We start from the raw sequence: 19,025 nt of genomic DNA on the forward strand, positions 1-19,025 counted from the left end.
CCCGACAAAAGCTGTTGAAAGCCAAGAAAATAAAAGGCCCTTTATGGACCTATCCGCCATCATTAGAATAGGTCACACGTGGTTTTGATTGTCTCCACCAAAATCTTATTTCAACCCGCATTATACCGCAAGTAGGGAATATAATAATCGGAAATTATTTAGAAATTTACCTTTTTCTGAGCAATTGAACTTTTATCGCAGTGTTGATATACAGATGACCGAAAAGATCACTTTACCCTATTGTGGATACATTTAATATTTTTAATTTCTTCAATTTTGTATAAGTTTTTGTTTTACGATACTAACAACTTTTGAACAACTTTTTCAGCACACAACTAACACTAGCGATAAGGATATTTTGGTATAATTTTTCCGACTACCCTATAAGTTAAAGAGCAAATCTAAATATTAGAAAAAATCACTATTCACTATTATATCAAACATACGTTTTTAAATTAACATCTACTTCACGGCGCGCACTATCTGCTCGCTGATGTTGTCGGGACAGAACAGACTTGGTGCTGCTAGAATGCCAAGCTCGTTCCTCTAAAAACCCACAAGAAATACGAACAATTCCGATTTTGTCGTATTTGTATTTTTATCCTATTTGTGCATACCATCGCCCCTGGCCCTACCTATAGCTGCTTTCGGCTGAGTTTCTTTTGCCGTCGCTCAAACCGCTGGAAATAAATACATCCGGAGAGAGTGCCACCGTGGGAGTCGGGTAGGATTTGGGAGAAAGAGTACCATTCTCTTTCGCTGCGTGAGCATAACCCAGGGTTGTATCCGCGAGGCGGAATAATCATATCTTGTGATCAAGTCACAAGTTCCATTTTTGAAACCATCGGTTACACCGCTGAGAGAAAACGTTGATAGTTCGGACATCGATAATTTACTCCATAGCACAAACTTGCCTACGCTTCTAGTTGGTGATATGAACGCCTACCACCCATTAAGGGAATCTGAAAACAGCTGCAAAAGAGGAAAATACCTGGAAGAAGTGATTGAAAAAAAATGAAGTCATGGTACTCAACACTGGAGAGCAAGCGTTCTTTAGTCAAGCAACAGGAAAAGGGTAATGCATTGATGTAGCAGCCTCTACAACACATCTTGCAGGAAACTTGTTGTGTGTGTGTTGGATCGGAGTGTTGGATGGAAGTGTTGGAGGAAAGTTCCTGTAGTGACCGCATGCCAACTTTTATAAGCTACCCTGGACAGACAAGAGAAACACCAACTCGACCAAATTGGAAAATAGACGAGGCAGATTGGCAGCAGACACATCGAACCGGAAGAACAAATGAGGAAAATCACGCTAAGTATCCTAACCGTAGCTGAAGAATCAATACCACGGACTGCAGGAGCACCTAAGCGCAAATCGGTTCCGTGGTGGACTGCGGAAGTCCGCGCAGCAATAAAACAGGAAATGTGGAGAAAATGCAGATTACTTCAAGAAAAGCATAAGCAGACAAATATTGGGGGAATCAGATATGAAGGACGAGAAGAAACGATAAGCTCAGGAATTGCTGAAATAATAGCGGAAGTTTTTTGTAGTGTGTCTAATGATTTTGCCTATGCAGAAAATGTTCGAGAACTTAAAAGATGAGCCAAAAATCACCCATTTTTAATCCCCGATGAAGGAGATGAAGAATGCAACAAGAATTTTACATAATATGAATTGGAAGAGTCTTTAGAAAGCCTTAATGATGCTTCGCCAGGTGAAGGCAACGTACACTACGCAATTTTGAGAAACCTACCGCAAGACTGCAGGTGGAAACTATTGGTAGCTTGTAATAAGTTGTGGGGACGTCGGCATATCCTAAAAATGGACTAAATCAATAGTGATTCCAATTTATAAAGGAAGTGAAGATAAAACGAACTCAATGAACTACCGACCAATATATCTAAACAAAAAAGAAATAGTAATTTTGTGGGTACCAAGCCATATAGGTATTGAAGAGAACGAAAAATCTGACCGAGATGCCAACACGCTTTACAGGAAGGTATTGATAGCTCAATAGTTTTAGATTACAGAAAAGTAGAAAGGAATATAATTGACCACGTTAATCAACTGGCAAAGTGAATGGGAAAGAGTTGATAATAACAAACTTCGATAAGTAAAAAATAATGTGATCCCATTCAAGATTAAATGTAAGACAAGAAGATACTGGTAAACTTCGATATAACGTACATATCGATTTCAAAGTTGTACGTCATATCGAATTGTATGTTATATCGAAGCATGAGTAATCATCCTTATTTTACACTACTTAAATGTTGTACTATCATGTATTTCATGGGCGAATAATATTTGTTTATATAAGGCTCAGCTAACAGTGTGAAACAGCTTTTCTTGTGAACAAGACCTACAAACTTGTTATTTACTAAGAAAAATGACCCAAAGAATTGAATGCCTCATTTTATATCTATATAAAGCACAGGAAATAAGAGTCTAAGAGCTACAGGAAAAACAAGGCTTGTGTTCATTGCACCGTTTGAATGAATATTCATTTATTGAGTATCCGCGATCTTTAGTGGATTTAAACTAGGACACGATGGGGCACGTGACTCATCAAATTGAATATTTTCACTGACATTTAATTATGTACGCCAACATTATACCTACTGAAAAAAAAATCTGATATCACGCCAATTTTGATCAATTTTATACGAAATTTTCGATGAAATTTTTAGAGAAGTTCCTGAGTAAAAGTCTGGTGAAATGTAAGATTTTTTCATCGTAAATTTCTTTGATATATTTTTTCAGAGATTCCTTTGGGAATACTTTTCTTCAATAAAAGCATGCAAAATACCTGAATTCTATCAAATATTTTGTTGGTTGTATTCTTCCAGAAATTTTAATACTTCCCTTATGGTATTTACAACAGAATGTTTGAAGAAATTTCTGATGGATTTTTAACGAAATAGTTAAAGATTCCCCGAAAGGATTTCCCAAGCAATTCTAAATAGTATTTCCTAACTATTTTCCGAAGGATTTTCCGCTGGTTATTACCAAAAAAGCATTCTAAAGGAATTTCCTCATAGATATTTTAAGCAATTCTGGAAATCCTGAAGAAAATTCCAGAGGAATTTCCAAAGAAATTTCTGAAAGAGTTACTGAAAAAAAAAAATGATGAATATCCTAAGTTATTTCCTGCAGAAAATTCTGAAAGATTTGCTGGAGAAAGTTCTTAAGGAGGAATTTCTGGAGAACTTTTTAGAAAATCCAGATTTTCTTTAAATTTTTCAATTAAGAAATTAAGTACAACACTCACAGAAATTTCTGAAGAAATTTTTTAAGGTATTTGTGAATAAATCTCTATAGTTAACCCGTCTTTAGAGCAGCCTCTTCCTGGCAGCACTGCACCACTCCATTTCTTTCCTTCCTCTTTTTCCTTCCTTCTTTCTGTGGCCGTCAACGCAGTAGCGAGCAACTCTGCCGAGCAGCACACAAGTTGCACATAGATTGCAGTAACTTATATGTGACCATATTCAGTCACAATTAGGATGCTGCAACTATTGCTTACCAGTGCACCGGTGGTTGTATCGCCGGGGTAGCTTGGGGATCTTCCTCGCTCCTTGCTTCGTTGCAACTCGACCAATCGACTATCAGCGGAAACAATGCCGGATTAGGCTGACTATGAAACCAGAGAATGACGGCGGCTCTTGCTGGGGGTTTCAACCCGAAAAGAGTGTCCTCAACGCTTTCTCTTGTTCCACACACTGTCTTCTCTACTCTTCAATTTCCAACTTTGGTAACTTTGTAACATTCTTTCGCCACCGCACCAAATGTGTCATATACAAGACGTTAATAAGACCGGTTGTCCTCTACGGATATGAAACATGAACAATGCTCGAGAAGGACTTGAATGCACTCGGAGTATTCGAGAGACGGGTGCTTTGGACCATCTTTGACGGTGTGCAAGAAGACGGTGTGTGGCGGCGATGAATGTACCACGAGCTCACCCAGCTCTACGGCGAACCCATTATCCAGAAGGTAGCTAAAGCCGGAAGGGTACGATGGGCAGGACATGTTGCAAGAATGCCGAACAGTAACCCTGTAACCCTGCGGCCTCGAACCGTGTATTGTGGCGTCAAATTGTTGATTCAGTGTTATCTGTTTAGATGTAGACTAAATAAATGAAATGAACTTTGTAACATCCGTTCGCTTCGAAATACTTTAGAATAGTGACCGCAACCCAGGGTCATGACCTCCTTTTCCAGGTCAGTAACCTCGTCTCATAGTATCGACCCAATTACGCCACCCATTAGTGACTACTTAACGAAGGTGCTTCTGGCCCTCTGGTGTTGTTACCGTACAACTGGAACCAATACCTTTTTCCCAATATTGGGAACCCGGTTTATCTCGTAGAATAAAATATTTTTAAGAAAAATATGGAAAAAATATATATAGGTTGTGGCAAATTAGTTATTTCAGATTTAAGTAATTATTTAGACATTACCCTTAAAATCCCTTCATCTCCTACCCTGAAACCGCCCATGTTTCTGAGGATACGTCTAGCATCTCTATCTACGTAGTTCACCATCTACAATGGTGGTATTCCTGCTTTAGTTCCGGAGATAATGAAGAGAGGGAGAGAAAGAGCAGATTGGTCTAGGAGACGAAAAAAAGGGAGTCCGCGTCTGCTAGTCAAGAAATAAGAAAGATAGACGTGATAAGGCAAGCAGAAAAAGTTTTTCGATAGATAGCCCTTTTTGTGGGCCTCGTGGTAAGAGTTCAAAGTGCGTTGAAGTGACGGGCCGAGTGATAGGCTTCTCAGTAAATTGTGAAGAACGGTCGAAGAATAGTCGGTGTTGCGCAGAATTCGACATTCGTATCGCCACAGCGTGGTTCCTTTCTGGAGGCGAAAGAAGGAAGAATCGGCGAGCTCCGGACTGGTGACCGACGAGCTTTCGTTATCGTCGAGCCACACGCAACGGTAAGCGGCAACCACAGTCTTGGAGGTGAGGACTCTAGTGAGGTCCGCGGGTTCGCCCCGCTTGCTAGAGTTCAATATCCGATGCGTTGCCGCCCCGTCTGTGAGCCCGAGAGACGTCGAATAAGAAGAAGACTGGCTGGATTCATCCTCGGAAGGTCGACCGAAGAAGCAACTAGCCCAATCCGCCCTCGAAACACGTGGTAGACCAGCCGTCATCGATTTCGTGGCAAAAACACTCCATGTGAAGTGGCCGTTTAGCAACGGCTGGCGCCCGGAACCACTTAGGGTTCTCTCCGCTACGAATCAAACGATCCAGTCACCCGTGAGATGGTGTGTGACCATCGGACCAGCTAAGCTGCCTGTCATCCTCGACGTTCCGAAGCCACTCGTCCGCCAACAAAGAACCACAAAACCAACGACGCTACCTGCATGTCCGAAGTAATCCACCGAATTCCATCGAGCCGTGTCAGACTACTCCTGGACACCGAAAAGACCACCGAATACTGCTACCCTGCCGAACCAGTTCACCGAGATACTCGAGACCATTCCAACCGGCCGTGGAGGGCCTCCTGTGGACCAACAAGTAAACAGCGAACCGGCGACCCTGCTCGCTGTTCTCGAAGCACTCCATCGAAGGCCACTCGTGGTGGCTGCCTACAACGACGCAAGTATGACGATCCTCTTCTGCTCAGTTGAGTTAAGGTGCTTTGGTACGGCCGCAACGATGCCTCCTCCTTCCTTCCTCTACTAACCCAAACCTAATGTTTAAATAAAAACATAATGTAAAGCCTACTCTCATGTGTTCGTGCCACTTATTCTATGCAAAGATAGACCTGGTTTCCCTTCATTTGGCTGTCTTAAGTCCATGTGGTTTCTAGGTAAAGGTAAAGGTAAGTAATCCGAAGCAAACAGAGCGCCGACCCTGAGAGAAATAGCCGCGGGCTAGCAAAGCGATAATTACAGTGTTGGGTTGGAGGACTATGGTGAGTGGTTGAATGCGGTCTTATAGGGTGGTGGAGGCCAATCATGCCCTGCTCTACGCCAGTTGCTAAAGTGCTGGGAAAAGTTTTACCTACCATACACAAACAATTCACGCATTAGACTACATTTTCATGAAGTTCTCGGCAACACTCATCACGTAACAAAAAACCAACACTTACAAATGGGTTTAGAAATTCCCCAGAAGTTTCTTTGAATTTTATTCTAGAATATTTTTAGAAATTCCTGGGATAATTTCTAAAATAGTTGTTCAAGGAGCTCCCGAAGAAATTGTTGCAGGAATTTCCGGAGTTCTTAGGATTTTCTTGAAAGTAATTAAAGAAAGAATTCGATGTGAAAGTGTTGACCTAATGTCTAAGGGATTCCTGGAAGAATTTTCAAAGGAAATACTAATTTTATTTCTGCAAGATGTCTTGAAGAAATCCTTTCTGGAATCGCCGAAGAAATTCCTGGAGAAATCTTTAAAGGATTCTTGGAGGAACTTTAAAATAAATTACTGGTGCATTTTCGGAAAGAACAACTTCCTAGGGCTATTTTCGAAGGAAATCCAGAAGAAATTCCAGATGGAACAATTCCAGAAATTCTGGAAAGAGATGCTGAAGGAATTCCGAATGAATTTCTGTAGAAATCTAGGAATTTCTTTGCAAATTTAATTTGGAGTTCCTTCCTAAATTCCTTTAGGAATTGCTTAAAATGCATTTGGAAAACTCCGTCGGAAATTCTGTTACGAATTCCTTCGGAAATTCCATTGGAAATTCTTTAAAATATTTCTCCAGAAATTACTTTACGAACTCGTTTCGAAAATTTCTTCAGTTTTTTAAATTCCTTCATGAATTCAACGGATTTTTTGCTCAAAAATTGATTCGGAAATTCTTTTTGGAACTCTTTTAGAAATTCCTCCACAAATTGGGCTAGAAATTATTTTGGGAGCTCCACCAGGAATTTCCTCTAGGAATAATTTATAAATAATCTGGTACACATTTCAAGCCTGGATCTACAATACCAATAATTTACTCGATATTGGCTGACATGAACTTGAAAACAACCCGTCATCAATTCCTACTTTGACCAATATCAACTAGACATTTGTCCATAGAATATGCCTAAAACCAGTATCATCAATACCTCAATATCATCCAATACCTCGGGAGAATTTTGAGAATAGTGCAAATTGGGGAAAACAGTGATTAATGCCTCTAGCTGATAAATTTAGTAAATTATTTTGTAATAACTGCCCAAATTAAAATTATTTTTCAAAGTGTACGTTATAACGGGGGAAAGTGTACGCAATATCGAGTGACGTTATATCGAGTGTACGTTGTATCGGGGGTACGTTATATCGAAGATTACCTGTATAGTGTAATCATATCTAGGCTACGTATTGGGCATACTTTTATTACTCAAAAACATCTTTTTGATAGAACAGCAATACCAACCTGCCAGTGGTGTAATGAACTCCTCACAGTAAAACATATTTTGGTAAATTGTGTCAACTTGGAAGATGAAAGGGAAAAGGTTGGATTAGAATCAGTATTAGGAAAATAATTTTGGATTATCTCAAAAATATTGGACTGTACAGTAAGATGTATATAACTATGAAAACTCCGTTAGACCTAAATAACAAAAGGTTAAAAGGTCTATAAACCAATAAAAAATGTATGTACATGCCTATAAAAATCAATATATGTATGTATGTATGTAGGCATGATCGCTTACTACTTCTGAGCCACTTGATCTATTTCTACCAAATTTGGTACACATATTCTCTATTTCCGGGGGAAGATAACAAAGATAGTGGGAGGGTCATAGAGAAAAGGGGGAGAGGTGGGACAGAAGATGTGTTCAGAAAACGAACCTTTCAGTGTATCTTTCAACCCCCTGGACCAAATTTTGTACACATGTTAACTATGAGGATGGTGGTGTGGAAGAGTGTGGAGGGTGGGGTATTGTTTAGAAAATAAAAATTCAATATAACTTCTGAGCCCCTGGGCCGATTTCAACCAAATATTGTACACATTCACTATGGGGAGACGGTTATATGAGAGGGTAATTGTGGAAAGGGGAAGGGTCTTAAAGGAGGGGTGTTGTTCAGAAAACGGACAACTCTGTGTAACTTCTGAACTCCTTAACCGATTGCAACCAAATTTGGTACACACATTCTCTAGTCTGATTAGAAGATTATATGGATGGGGTGGGGGATGGGGTGCTTGTTTAATAAGAAAACAGGAGAGAGTGTGCAGAAAGGGTATTGTTTAGAAAACTAACAATTCAGTGTAGCTTCTGAACACCTGGATTTCAGTCAAATTTGGTACACATATTCTTTATCCTGAGTATACAAAAAAAGAAGGCAGGCTTTGGTGGGAGCATTTTGTTTCAAAACATCCTTGCTCTTGCATTTGAAACCTCACAACCGATTAAAACCAAATTTGGAACACATGTTCTCATTTTCTGTTCATGAAGAAGGGCAGAAAAGAGATGAATGAAATAAAATAAATAAGGGAACAAGGAATAAGTGTGAATGAATAATGGAGAAGAAAGAAGAGGAAGAAAGATAAAAAAGGGGAAGAAAGTAGGAAAAAGGAAGAAGGCATAAGGAAAAAGATTAAAGGAAGAAGACATAAGGAAGAAAGAAGAAAAAATAAGGAGAAACGTGTAAAATAGAATAAAAAGAAAGAAGGAAAAAGTTAAGAAGAAAGAAGATGGGAGAAGAAAGGAGGCCCTAGAGTTACGTTTTTCAACCCATTATAGTATTAAGCCAAATGGATAGGCCAATTAGGACAAATACAAACCAGTACAGCCAACTTATTTAAAAACCGATCACAGTATACGCACCGAGGTGCATCTATGTATCGATTTATCCTTCGACGACCTTGCTCTACTATTCTTGTCCTAATATTGCAACTCATTAGAACAATAATATTTTTGAATTGTGTCAGTCTTCTAACCAGCTTTGACAATTTGAATAAACAAAAATCTGTGATGCAAATTGAAATTAAGAAAGATAAAACTTTGACGACATCTGGCTGCATTCTCGAGACACTGCTTAGGTGATAATGATGATGATGACGATGATGATCATAATGGAGGAAGTTATTTTTTGACGCCTTACCCATCTTACCTGTCTAAGTGGTTTTTCAACACGATATGCACGATATTTTTTTTCCTGCGCGCAACGGCAACAGGCCGGGAAAGTACGCTCCAAAGTCGCATTTTATTACCCTTGGCGCAAAGATGCCATACGGCGTATGGTCTTGAGGGGAGATATGAGAACTGTTTTGGGAAAAGGCTACTAAATATTAGTCATAAGAAGAGTTAGTACTATTCCATTTAATTTTACTACTTGATTATAACGTTCCCGATGCGTCTTTCGACCTCAACAATAAGGTCGTTTTCAATGTCTCGTACTTTTTCTATACATTTATTAGAGAGATGTACAACCCAAAGGCTGGCTCATCTCTTAATGTCTTGTATTTTGCACTACACAAAAGACGGCCTTTGCTTTATGGTTGATATTCGTAAATATAACAATCGAGTTAGGTTAGTGCGTCTTATGACAAGTGAAGACATTTCACTGAAAACCTCTAAATAATTTTCAATTTTAAATGTTCAAAATTACCAAGTATATTTATGTGTTTTTTCTTTTATACTGATATGATAAATCCTGAAACATGGAGTCTTCGCTCGGTAGCTTAGCGATTGTACCAGGGCCTATAAGTACTCCTGTTGCAGCTATGGCACCACGTTGTTATGGCCGTTGACGACGGATTCGCCTTGCTAATTGCGGTGTTCTCGCAAATACAATAACGATAATTAGGTGGCGAGACTTTCACTGCGAGAGGTTGTCGCGAAGATGAACGAGCTCGGTTGGGCAAGATTCTGCACTGCAATTAAAGCGGGAGTAAGTGTGGCTGGGAGTTTATTTGAGTGCCGGATGTGGACACACTAACTGTTTTTTTTATGAAGAAGTGATTCGGTACGAACAACAATTGGTGGAAAATAATTTGAACTCAAGCGAGCGATGCCAAATATAAATGAATTAAAACAAAGGGAATAGGCGTCCAAGCCCAATTTTATCCCGATTAGAGAAATTTGTAAAGTAAAAAGAACCTACTTTTGCTGGATCCCAAACAGGCAGGTTGATTTATGTTGCGATGGTCGACCTTCCAAGCTGCTTCGGAGGAAATTGGTATATAATTGCAGGGCATACGTTTCAGCTATTTCGCAACTTCTGGCTGGAAGCCATCAATATGAATGTAAGTTGCCAATGTTCTGAGTATTTCCGGCATTACATCATTGGATTGGTGTCATTATTTTCAATTTAAAAGGGGCATGTTGGCACTTGTTCCATTTTCGGTGCCCAGATGCTAGTGTTTTCTCATGTTGGGGGAAGGTTGTACAATAGAGTGATTCAAATTTTGACTTTTTCGCTCCCCTGTGCTTAAACGATTGTTTTTGCTATTTTAATAGTCCTCCCAAATTTTTAGCTGATTTGGATGTAATTTGATTGTGCACGTGCCATTTGAAGGTTATATGAAAATTACTATGAGAATTGCCAATTATGTAAAGGATCGTTTCGTGAAGTAGCCCAGAATCTATTTGAATATATTTAACACATCGCTATCATAGAATAGATCCTAAGCTGAAAGTCAGTTGTTGTTGCGGAGCAATCTGACTTTTGTGAGCAAAATTATAAAGAAAACAGAAATGCTCATTATTGATATTGATGTTATTCTTTTACGTGTTAAATTGAATTTCCCACAGTTCAGTATTTCCCTAATAACTTTTGTTGCCAGCTTCGAATCGTTTAGCAACAACGACGATATTTTCCCTTGTTAAATTTCTTATGTTACTAACGTATTCATACATTTTTACAGCTTAATAAGCAATGATGGGGAACGGTTTTTCACAAAAGTTACTGTTTTCATAGCAATTTGCATTTAAGCTTCAAACTGCTTGTGCTCAGTCAAATTACATCCAAATTAGCTAAAAATTTAGGACGATTATTAAAATAGCAAATGTCATCGTTTAAGCAGAGGGGAGCAAAAAAGTCAAAATTTGAATCACTCTATTGTACAACATACTTGATCGACATACTTAAATGCAATATCTTCTGATTATTGAACTTAACACGTTGAAGAACATTTTAATTTCAGAAATTAAAGCGCATTCACAAGCTTTAGAAGGGTAATACGTAAAATTAGATTCTTATATTGAGGCGGCTCTCAATTTCGTAACTAGTTCCCTTCACACCCAACCAGCCAATGTCAAATTTTCATAGTATTTCTGATCGTTATTATAACTATTATATCACTAAGTAAGACCTAGGATTTGTTCTGTATTACTTTGTGGTCAACTACGAAAGCGATGGATGGGAACGGCTTCAATCTATCAAAAGGACCAGGGGTAATTGGTAACGCGTGGCTTCGCCATGATGCTTCTTTGTTCCAGTGTTCCCTCCAGCTCACAATCAGAAATTCTACAAATTATGTTGAATTTGCAACTATGAAAAGTAAAAAAACGCAATCAATCACGAAACTTCGATCATCGCCTTGCCAACCAGCCAGCAGTGCAGTGTTCTGAGTCGCCGGATCAGCGGATCAAATTAATTCACGTCTCTGACTCGGTGGGCCGGCGCGCGGTGGCGCGAATTTTCCAGATGGGAATGACGTCCAAAAACCCGCGCCCGGCTTCAAGAGAGTGCAATTAACGGATTGGCTTAAAACGAGTCAGCAAATAAGCGAAGCACCGAGACGTGCTCGCGATGGTCAAAGTGCTCGCTTGCAGAATCCATTTCCGCCTGATGGATGTGGCAATAGACGGGCCCAGCACTGAAAGACTGTGAGCAGTTTCGAAGAACATCCCGATACTCGGCGTGAGCTCAGGACGAGTTACCTGCTATTATAAACTTTTAGGCGTCGGTTTGTCGAATTTGATGACCCACCCACGCAAACCATCGTTTCGAGAGTTTGGTATTTGGTATTGCTTTTCAGGCTTTCCCATATCAGCAGATGTGGCGGATCAGTCTAGTGTGCATCACTCACTCCAATTCGCTTCATTCCGGGCAAGTGGGCAAAAGTTGAAGAGTAGCGAAATTCGCCTAGTCCCGGGCGCGGACACAAACGAACCAACAATCCCCCACTCCTCTCATTGCGATAAGTGAATGTACGAAAGGCGGAAATCAAATTTGATTAAAACATTCAGAAAGTGAGCGAACGAATTCGAAATGAGCCAAATGGATGCCGCCGTCGTCGTCGTCGAGAAGTATCCTGAATGAACGATCAAAAATGGACGATGGCGTGCGGTGGCATCGGGAACGAGTTTGGATGGGCACCATCACGTTTTTACATTTTCATGCAGTGTACGACGCGATGCCCCTTCATTTGCGTGCTCGTTTCCTTGGGAATTCATTCCAAATGCATCGCGACGGGATGTGGCAGGAGGAGGTCAACGGAACTGGCGTAAGGGTGGGATTGTTTTCTCTGGGCAAGCGTTTTAATTTCGGATTGGATCTGTGTGAAGTTATGGAAAGTTGATTTCAATTCCACATAATTACAGTTGATTGCGATATAAGAATTATCTAAAATGTGTTTATTTGACCATCTAATTATTATAATAAGTTATGAGAGGATCGTGGAAATAATCCATGCGTGAAACGCCTTTTTTAGGACTTTCTTCGAGTATTGTATTATATTTTAGCGCCCTAGTCCACTTTTACAAGTTTCTTATCCGTAATTGACCACAAACTCAGTTATATAATATTAAAGTAACATGTCTACCTCTCTTTAATTAGTATAGCTATTCAATTTCTATTATTAGCAATGAGCTTGTTCCATTTGCCTGTAGGGCATAGAAGTAGAAAACTGACGATCCAAAACAGTAAATAAAAGTTTGCTATTCGAGTGTTTTTTTTCTTGCAACTGCAATAATGGCAAGGATTTCGCAGGTAAACATTTGTATCGATTAAATTATTCCTTGAATTATTAATGAACTGTTTATCCGGTTTTATATAGGAAAAGTAAATAAAAAAATACTTTTCTAACTACCTTGAATAACTTTATATGAAAAAAACCCAAATTAATCTACCTAGAAGTGATGATGCCTTTCTCGTGCATCATAAAATATATTGAAAAAATTACATTAGAAAAGTCAAAAAAGCTCAGTAAGAAAAAGAAAAGAAAAAAAGAGTAAGAGAGTAAGAGAGTGAAAAAGTAAGAGTGAAAGAATAAAATTGTAGGAGAGTAAAAGAGTGAGAGAGTAAGTGAGTAAGAAAGTAAAATAGTGAGAATTAAGTTAGTTCAAGAGTGAAAAAATAATAGTGTAAGGTGGTAGAAGAGTAAGAGAGTGAATATCTGCAATTATTTCTAAATTCACTTAAATATAAATTTAAAACGAAAGAGTATGATGACAAGCGAGGAAGATAGCAAGAGAATAACAAAGTAGGAAAGTTAGATAGTAAAAGCGATAGGATAGTGGAAGATTTAGAGAGTGAGAAAGTTAGAGAGTAAGAGAGTAAGAGAGTAAGAGTTTAAGCGTATGGGTAAACACCGTTTAAGAGTTGAGCGGGGTTGAAGAAATCGACCTTAAAAGTGTCAGAGAGTAAGCGAGTTATAGAGTAAAAGAGCAAAGGAGTAAGAAAGCAAAACAGTTAAAGTATGAGTGAGTAAAACAGTAAGTGTTGCGCTAGCAAACGGATATGATGAACAAAGAACGATTTTCCGATTTAATAACGTTTATTGTAAATGCGGTTGGCATTCGAGGGTTAAAAAATCCCTTTGGAAGAGAAGGTAACACATTTGTTTGTGAACGATTAGCTTATATGTACATACGAATGTGTGTGTGTATGTGGTGTGTATGGGATGAATATAATTATTGTATTTTAGCCTACTCACGTTTAGTGTTCTTTGCCGATAACTTTCAACCGTAGTAGCAACAACTGACAACGCACTATCCGTGGCCATACTGTAGCTGTAATGTTATCGTTGTATTAGGGTCGAGTTGAGCAATGATAATTTGTTCAATTTACCTCTCACTTCAGTATAACTAAAATATGAGATATCTAAAAACACACTTTACTCCGTTCCTAACAGTTCCTAGCCAATATCGAATAATTGATTAGTTCCTTCATTTATATCATCAACGGTTCACCATTGATCTCACCTATGCTTTTCACTTCTGGAGTCACTATCTGTAGTGTTTTGTTTTGATTGCTGTTCCTTACTTGTCTGTGGCTCATACATACCTATAGGTTGACCATTACCAATCAGCCTGTAGGTGGTAGATAATGTAGAGATCAGGGCAAACGCTTGTTGCTTGAAATTAATTTAAAAAATCAGAAGGGTTATATACAAGATACGACCGCCCGACGTAAACTACGTAAAGCAGATCATAAGATAATAATTAATTTGCTTAGAGCTTAGAGTGATTGGAATTGTGACTTTTTCGCTCCCCTATGCTTGAACGATAACATTTGCTGTTTTGATGAACCTCCTAAATTTTCAACTGAATTGGTTGTAATTTAACTGAGTACGAGCAGTTTGAAGTTTGTATGGAAATCGCCCCGTATGTGAAAGATCGTTTCGTGAGGCGGCTTATTAACTATTTAGGGGGACATCCCCCAGCGCAGGACACCTCCCAATACCGGACACTTCTTAAAACGATACTCGCAGAGCTCCCCGTATGCTTCAACTTATTAAGTACAAAAGGAAGCTATTGAAAAGGCTTTTAACGGCATGGGATATCAGATCTGCATGTAGTAAGCTTCGTACAAAATTTGAAATTGAATAAAAATGTTTAAAATTTTGATGTTTCGCGTTACGTTACTTAGGTTTGAACCAACAATATTTAAATCAATCTAATGCATTCTGATTATGTGAAGATGGTCCATATTAGCCATATTTTAAATAATGATGATGATTTGTTAGCTGTACCATGTAATTGTAGTGTTCGGACATTGAGATTTTCCATAGCCATCTTTTACACCTGTTTTGTTACACTTACTTCAATTCAATTGTTTCTTCTTGCTGAGAGAACCACAGAAATTAGCAGAAACAAAAATTGAAGAGGACATTCAAAAAGGTGAGAATTTGGATTAAGATGTAAAAAATTTAGCTGAAGAGTCAAATAATCTCTACTAACAATGTTTAATATTTACAGCTTAAAGCACGTGAAAAATATGATTATTCTGAATGGTGTCTTTACTCATGTAACAGGAACTTAGTCACATTTGAACAATATTTGAACATTTGATGCAATAGTGTCCGGTACTAGAAGACATTTTTCTGAACCGTGAAATTTTTCTCCAAAATTCATCGTAGTAAAACGTGTTCAAATGATCAAATATAGCTTGTATGAATCATCAATGGCCATATTTTATGTATAAGGTATAAAAGGAAACATAATCCGGATAGTTAGAGTTTTTTGGTGAAATGTGTCCGGCACTGGAGGATCTCCCCCTAAATATAATCAACCCGAAGATTTCGAAGAATATTTCCCATTCTGTAAGACGGTTGTTGTTGCGAACCGATCGATTTCGTAAGCAAAGGTATAATGAAAACAAAAGTGGTCATTATTGATATGTTATTCTTTTACGTGCTCAATTGAATTTGCCACGATTTAGTATTTCCTTAATAATTTTTCTTGCAAGCAGCAAATTGCTTCGCAACAAAAACAATTTATTCGCTCGCTAAATTTCCTATGTTGCCAACGTACTCATATATTTTTATATAGCTATTAATGAGCAACATTGCAAAACGGTTTTCCAAAAAAGTTACTGTTTTCATAGTAATTATCAAGCTTCAAATCGCGCGTGCCAAGTCAAATTACAACCAAATCTGCTAAAAATTAGGGAAGTTCTATAAAGACAACTGATGCCACCCTTTAAGCATAGAACCACTCTTATGAGCATGATTTACTGCCACGGTTATTACTCTGTTTCTGCCAGGCCGGATGTAATTACAAAGAGAACTAACAGATGATATTTGAGAATAATATAACCTTCAATGTGTTTAAACAGGTGACCCAAATTTAAGTAATACCGGCGCCGGCCGTGTCCGAATGCGGGCCAATTAATGAATGGTTAGGAATATGTTGACGTGATACTCGTATTAATAGAGGCCAACGAGTCATCTGCACTTCCTCGAATAACCATTGGGATGTTTGATATATGGGGTCAGGATGTGGCGAGGTTCGTTTTGGTAAACGTTTTTCCCCGTGTAATGTGTAGTTTTTCCGCAAATCATGTTCGATCTCACACCAATTCATTTGTGTTTCGAACTAAATTAGCGTAACTCAATATATGAAAATGGTTAATATGACAATTTAAATTTTTTATTTAAAAACCCCAAATTTATTATTCCGCAGTGGTGATGATGCCTTTACCTTCTCAGACTGTTGTGTGACTTTTGAAATGTTATTTTAAAGGGGTGCTGCCTAAATAGTAAAATAATCTTGTTTATAGTTGATAATCAATTTTAATGATCACCTCTTGCTTACATCAACATGTCCAGCATCTGCAGCACTTTTTCATAAACACTACTTTTTTGCTCCGACCGCGGTCATTGCTCTGGTTAGATTGTTGCAGTTTTTGTGCGAATCACCGCACAAAAGTAGTGCGCTAGAACCAACGGCACCAGACGGCGGTCGTAACGAAACTCTGAAAAAATTTACTGGGTTGGTAAAGAATTGGAATTTTCAATATTTTTACGTTGATAATCAACAGTTGCAATGGGCTGGACAGTTTCCGATTCGATTGATAACAAAATCTCGAAAATCCATCGAAAAATAGCTATTGAGCTATTAACGTTTGAAATCTTACATGATTTCGTGACGGTCTCGAATTTGGAAATTTTCATTTGTCACCCTGCCCGCCAGAGTAAACGCGACGAGCGATGCGACGCGACGCGACTCACGTAAAAGAATAACAATCATTATCAACAGGCTGTCAAATTGCACTGTCGCGTCGCGTCGCATCGCACGTCGCGTTTACTCTGGCTTCGCCCTTAGACGTAGTTTACGTCAGAAAAAAAAAACTTGTAAGGTGCGTCGCAACTTCAAGGTGTTGCAACAGTAAGATAGCGAAAAAATGAAATTATTTCAAAACCCAATTATATTGAAAATACAGGCCGGACTCGATTATCGGGAGTTTTGGAACAAATTTCACTCCGGATAATCGAGCCATTTTCTTGTTGTTGCTGAAAATTTAACTTTTGCTCAAATAATCTTTATTTTGGTTATATAGCATCTAATAAAATATCCCGTTGGTCCGTTTATGGATTCTGACTACCGTTAGAGGTCAGCGCCGATCCGAAAATCGTCGGCGGAAACGTTTGGCATAATTTTGGTCAGCGATGGCTTGGCGATTTTTTTTACTACGTTCGTAACGTAAAGTTTTTTTTTCAGGATATTTTAAGACATTAACGGGAGAATCCTTTCAATTTCCCCGGGAAAATCTAATGAGCTGTCCCAGGAGTTTCTTCCAAGTTTTTCGAATTTTCAACAGGAGTTGCTCTAAAGCAACGGTTCTCAACCTTTTTCTTGAGTCCGGGTACAGCAGCAAATCGACCAAGTCCAACAAGAGCGCCAAAACATACGCCTCTACCGGTACCGAGTATAAAGGGTCTGGGGGAGTGATTTTATCGCTGCGACGGCGACAACTAGTCGCCGCGATTCTACCGTTGGGTCGCTGTAGGCAATATTCCATTACGATTCCATACCAACGGCGACAGAATCGCTGTCTCCAAGCGCTAAAATCGCGTCGCGACTGTCGCATCGCATGTGTTTGGGGGAACCTTAAATCTAAAAAGGCGCAACTTTTGCATTAATTGGTAACCCCTCTCGAAAGCATGCTTCCAATCCTCTTGAGAACATAATTCTGAGCCCTTTGAAGGGAAGCTCCTTTCAGCTACTGAATCCTTTTAAAGTAGGCTTCCACGCCTCTTTTATTAGAGGCTTCTGAGCCTCTTGTAGAGAGGCCTCCGAGCCTCTTGAAAGCGGTTTTCAAACCACTTGAAAAGAAGGTTTCTTTGCATCTTAAAAGGACGCTTCTGAGCCTGTTGATAGTATGCTTCCAAGCCTCTTGAAAGAAGAAAGCCTCTTGAAAGGAGGCTTACGAACCATTTGAAAGTAGACTTCCGAGCCTCTTGAAAGAAGACTTCCGAGCCTCTTGAAAGAAGGCAACCTAACCACGTAAAAGGAGGCTTTTGAGTTTCTAGAAAGAAGGCTTCTGAGCTTCTTGAAAGGAGCCTTCGGAGCCTCTTGAAAGGAGGCTTCCGAGCCTCTTGAAAGGAGGCTTCCGAGCCTCTTGAAGGGAGGCTTCCGAGCCTCTGGAAAGGAGGCTTCCGAGCCTCTGGAAAGAGGCTTCTGAGCCTCTGGAAAGGAGGCTTCGAGCCTCTTGAAAGGGGGCTTCCGAGCCTCTTGAAGGGAGGCTTCCGAGCCTCTTGAAAGAATGCCTTCGAGCTGTTTGGTAGAAGGCTTCACAGAGATGTAGAAGGATGATTCAAATTCTCTTGCAACGAAGCAACCGAGCTCTAGTGAAAAAAAATCATTTTGTTCATTCGACGCTTTGTTCGTTTGATCAATTGTTCCGCAGCCCTTCATACATTGTCCTGGTTGTGGAAGGCAGGATTCAATTGGGATTTATTGATCGCATTGCATATTATGTACAAAATAAATTTGAAATAGAAAATACGCAATTATCAAAACGTAATCAATGAGTATTGATTGGAATTGTAATACGTCCGCCATTACGCATTTTTGTCCGAGGTACCCCCAAGGGCCATCGAAGGTATCCCCAGGGGTACATGTACCCCAGGTTGAGAACCGCTGCTCACAAGTTTTCACGGGAATTTCTTTGACATTTTCACGGGAAATTGTGTAGGAGTTTTCCAATGCCACCGGGCATGCATGCTTCGAATTTAACAGAATTTCCTTGTGATTTGTTTTAGAATTTTCCCAAAAACTGTTTCCAACGGAATTTCAACTGGATTTTTTACATAATTCTTTTGGAATTCTACGTGAAATTCCTTATATTGTCTATTAGTAATTCTTCGGAAATTCTACGAGAAAATTTTCAAAAGGCAAAGGGTCGTTTGG

The 19,025-nt window shown here is 39.2% G+C and overlaps 2 protein-coding genes across 2 annotated transcripts in view; one reads left to right on the forward strand and one right to left on the reverse strand.

The window, feature by feature from the left end:
* LOC134221610 (uncharacterized) overlaps window positions 1–19,025 on the reverse strand; it is a 637,051-nt gene that overhangs the window by 350,428 nt on the left and 267,598 nt on the right. The gene's annotated exons all lie outside the window — the stretch shown is intronic.
* LOC134227688 (basement membrane-specific heparan sulfate proteoglycan core protein-like) overlaps window positions 1–19,025 on the forward strand; it is a 90,837-nt gene that overhangs the window by 10,151 nt on the left and 61,661 nt on the right. The window contains exon 3 of the mRNA XM_062709345.1: window positions 5,461–5,605. Within this exon, the coding sequence (XP_062565329.1) occupies window positions 5,461–5,605 (145 nt within the window). The remainder of the gene's footprint in view (window positions 1–5,460; window positions 5,606–19,025) is intronic.

The sequence above is a fragment of the Armigeres subalbatus genome, chromosome 3 (assembly GCF_024139115.2).
Source record: "Armigeres subalbatus isolate Guangzhou_Male chromosome 3, GZ_Asu_2, whole genome shotgun sequence".
Taxonomy (NCBI): Eukaryota; Metazoa; Arthropoda; class Insecta; order Diptera; family Culicidae; genus Armigeres; species Armigeres subalbatus.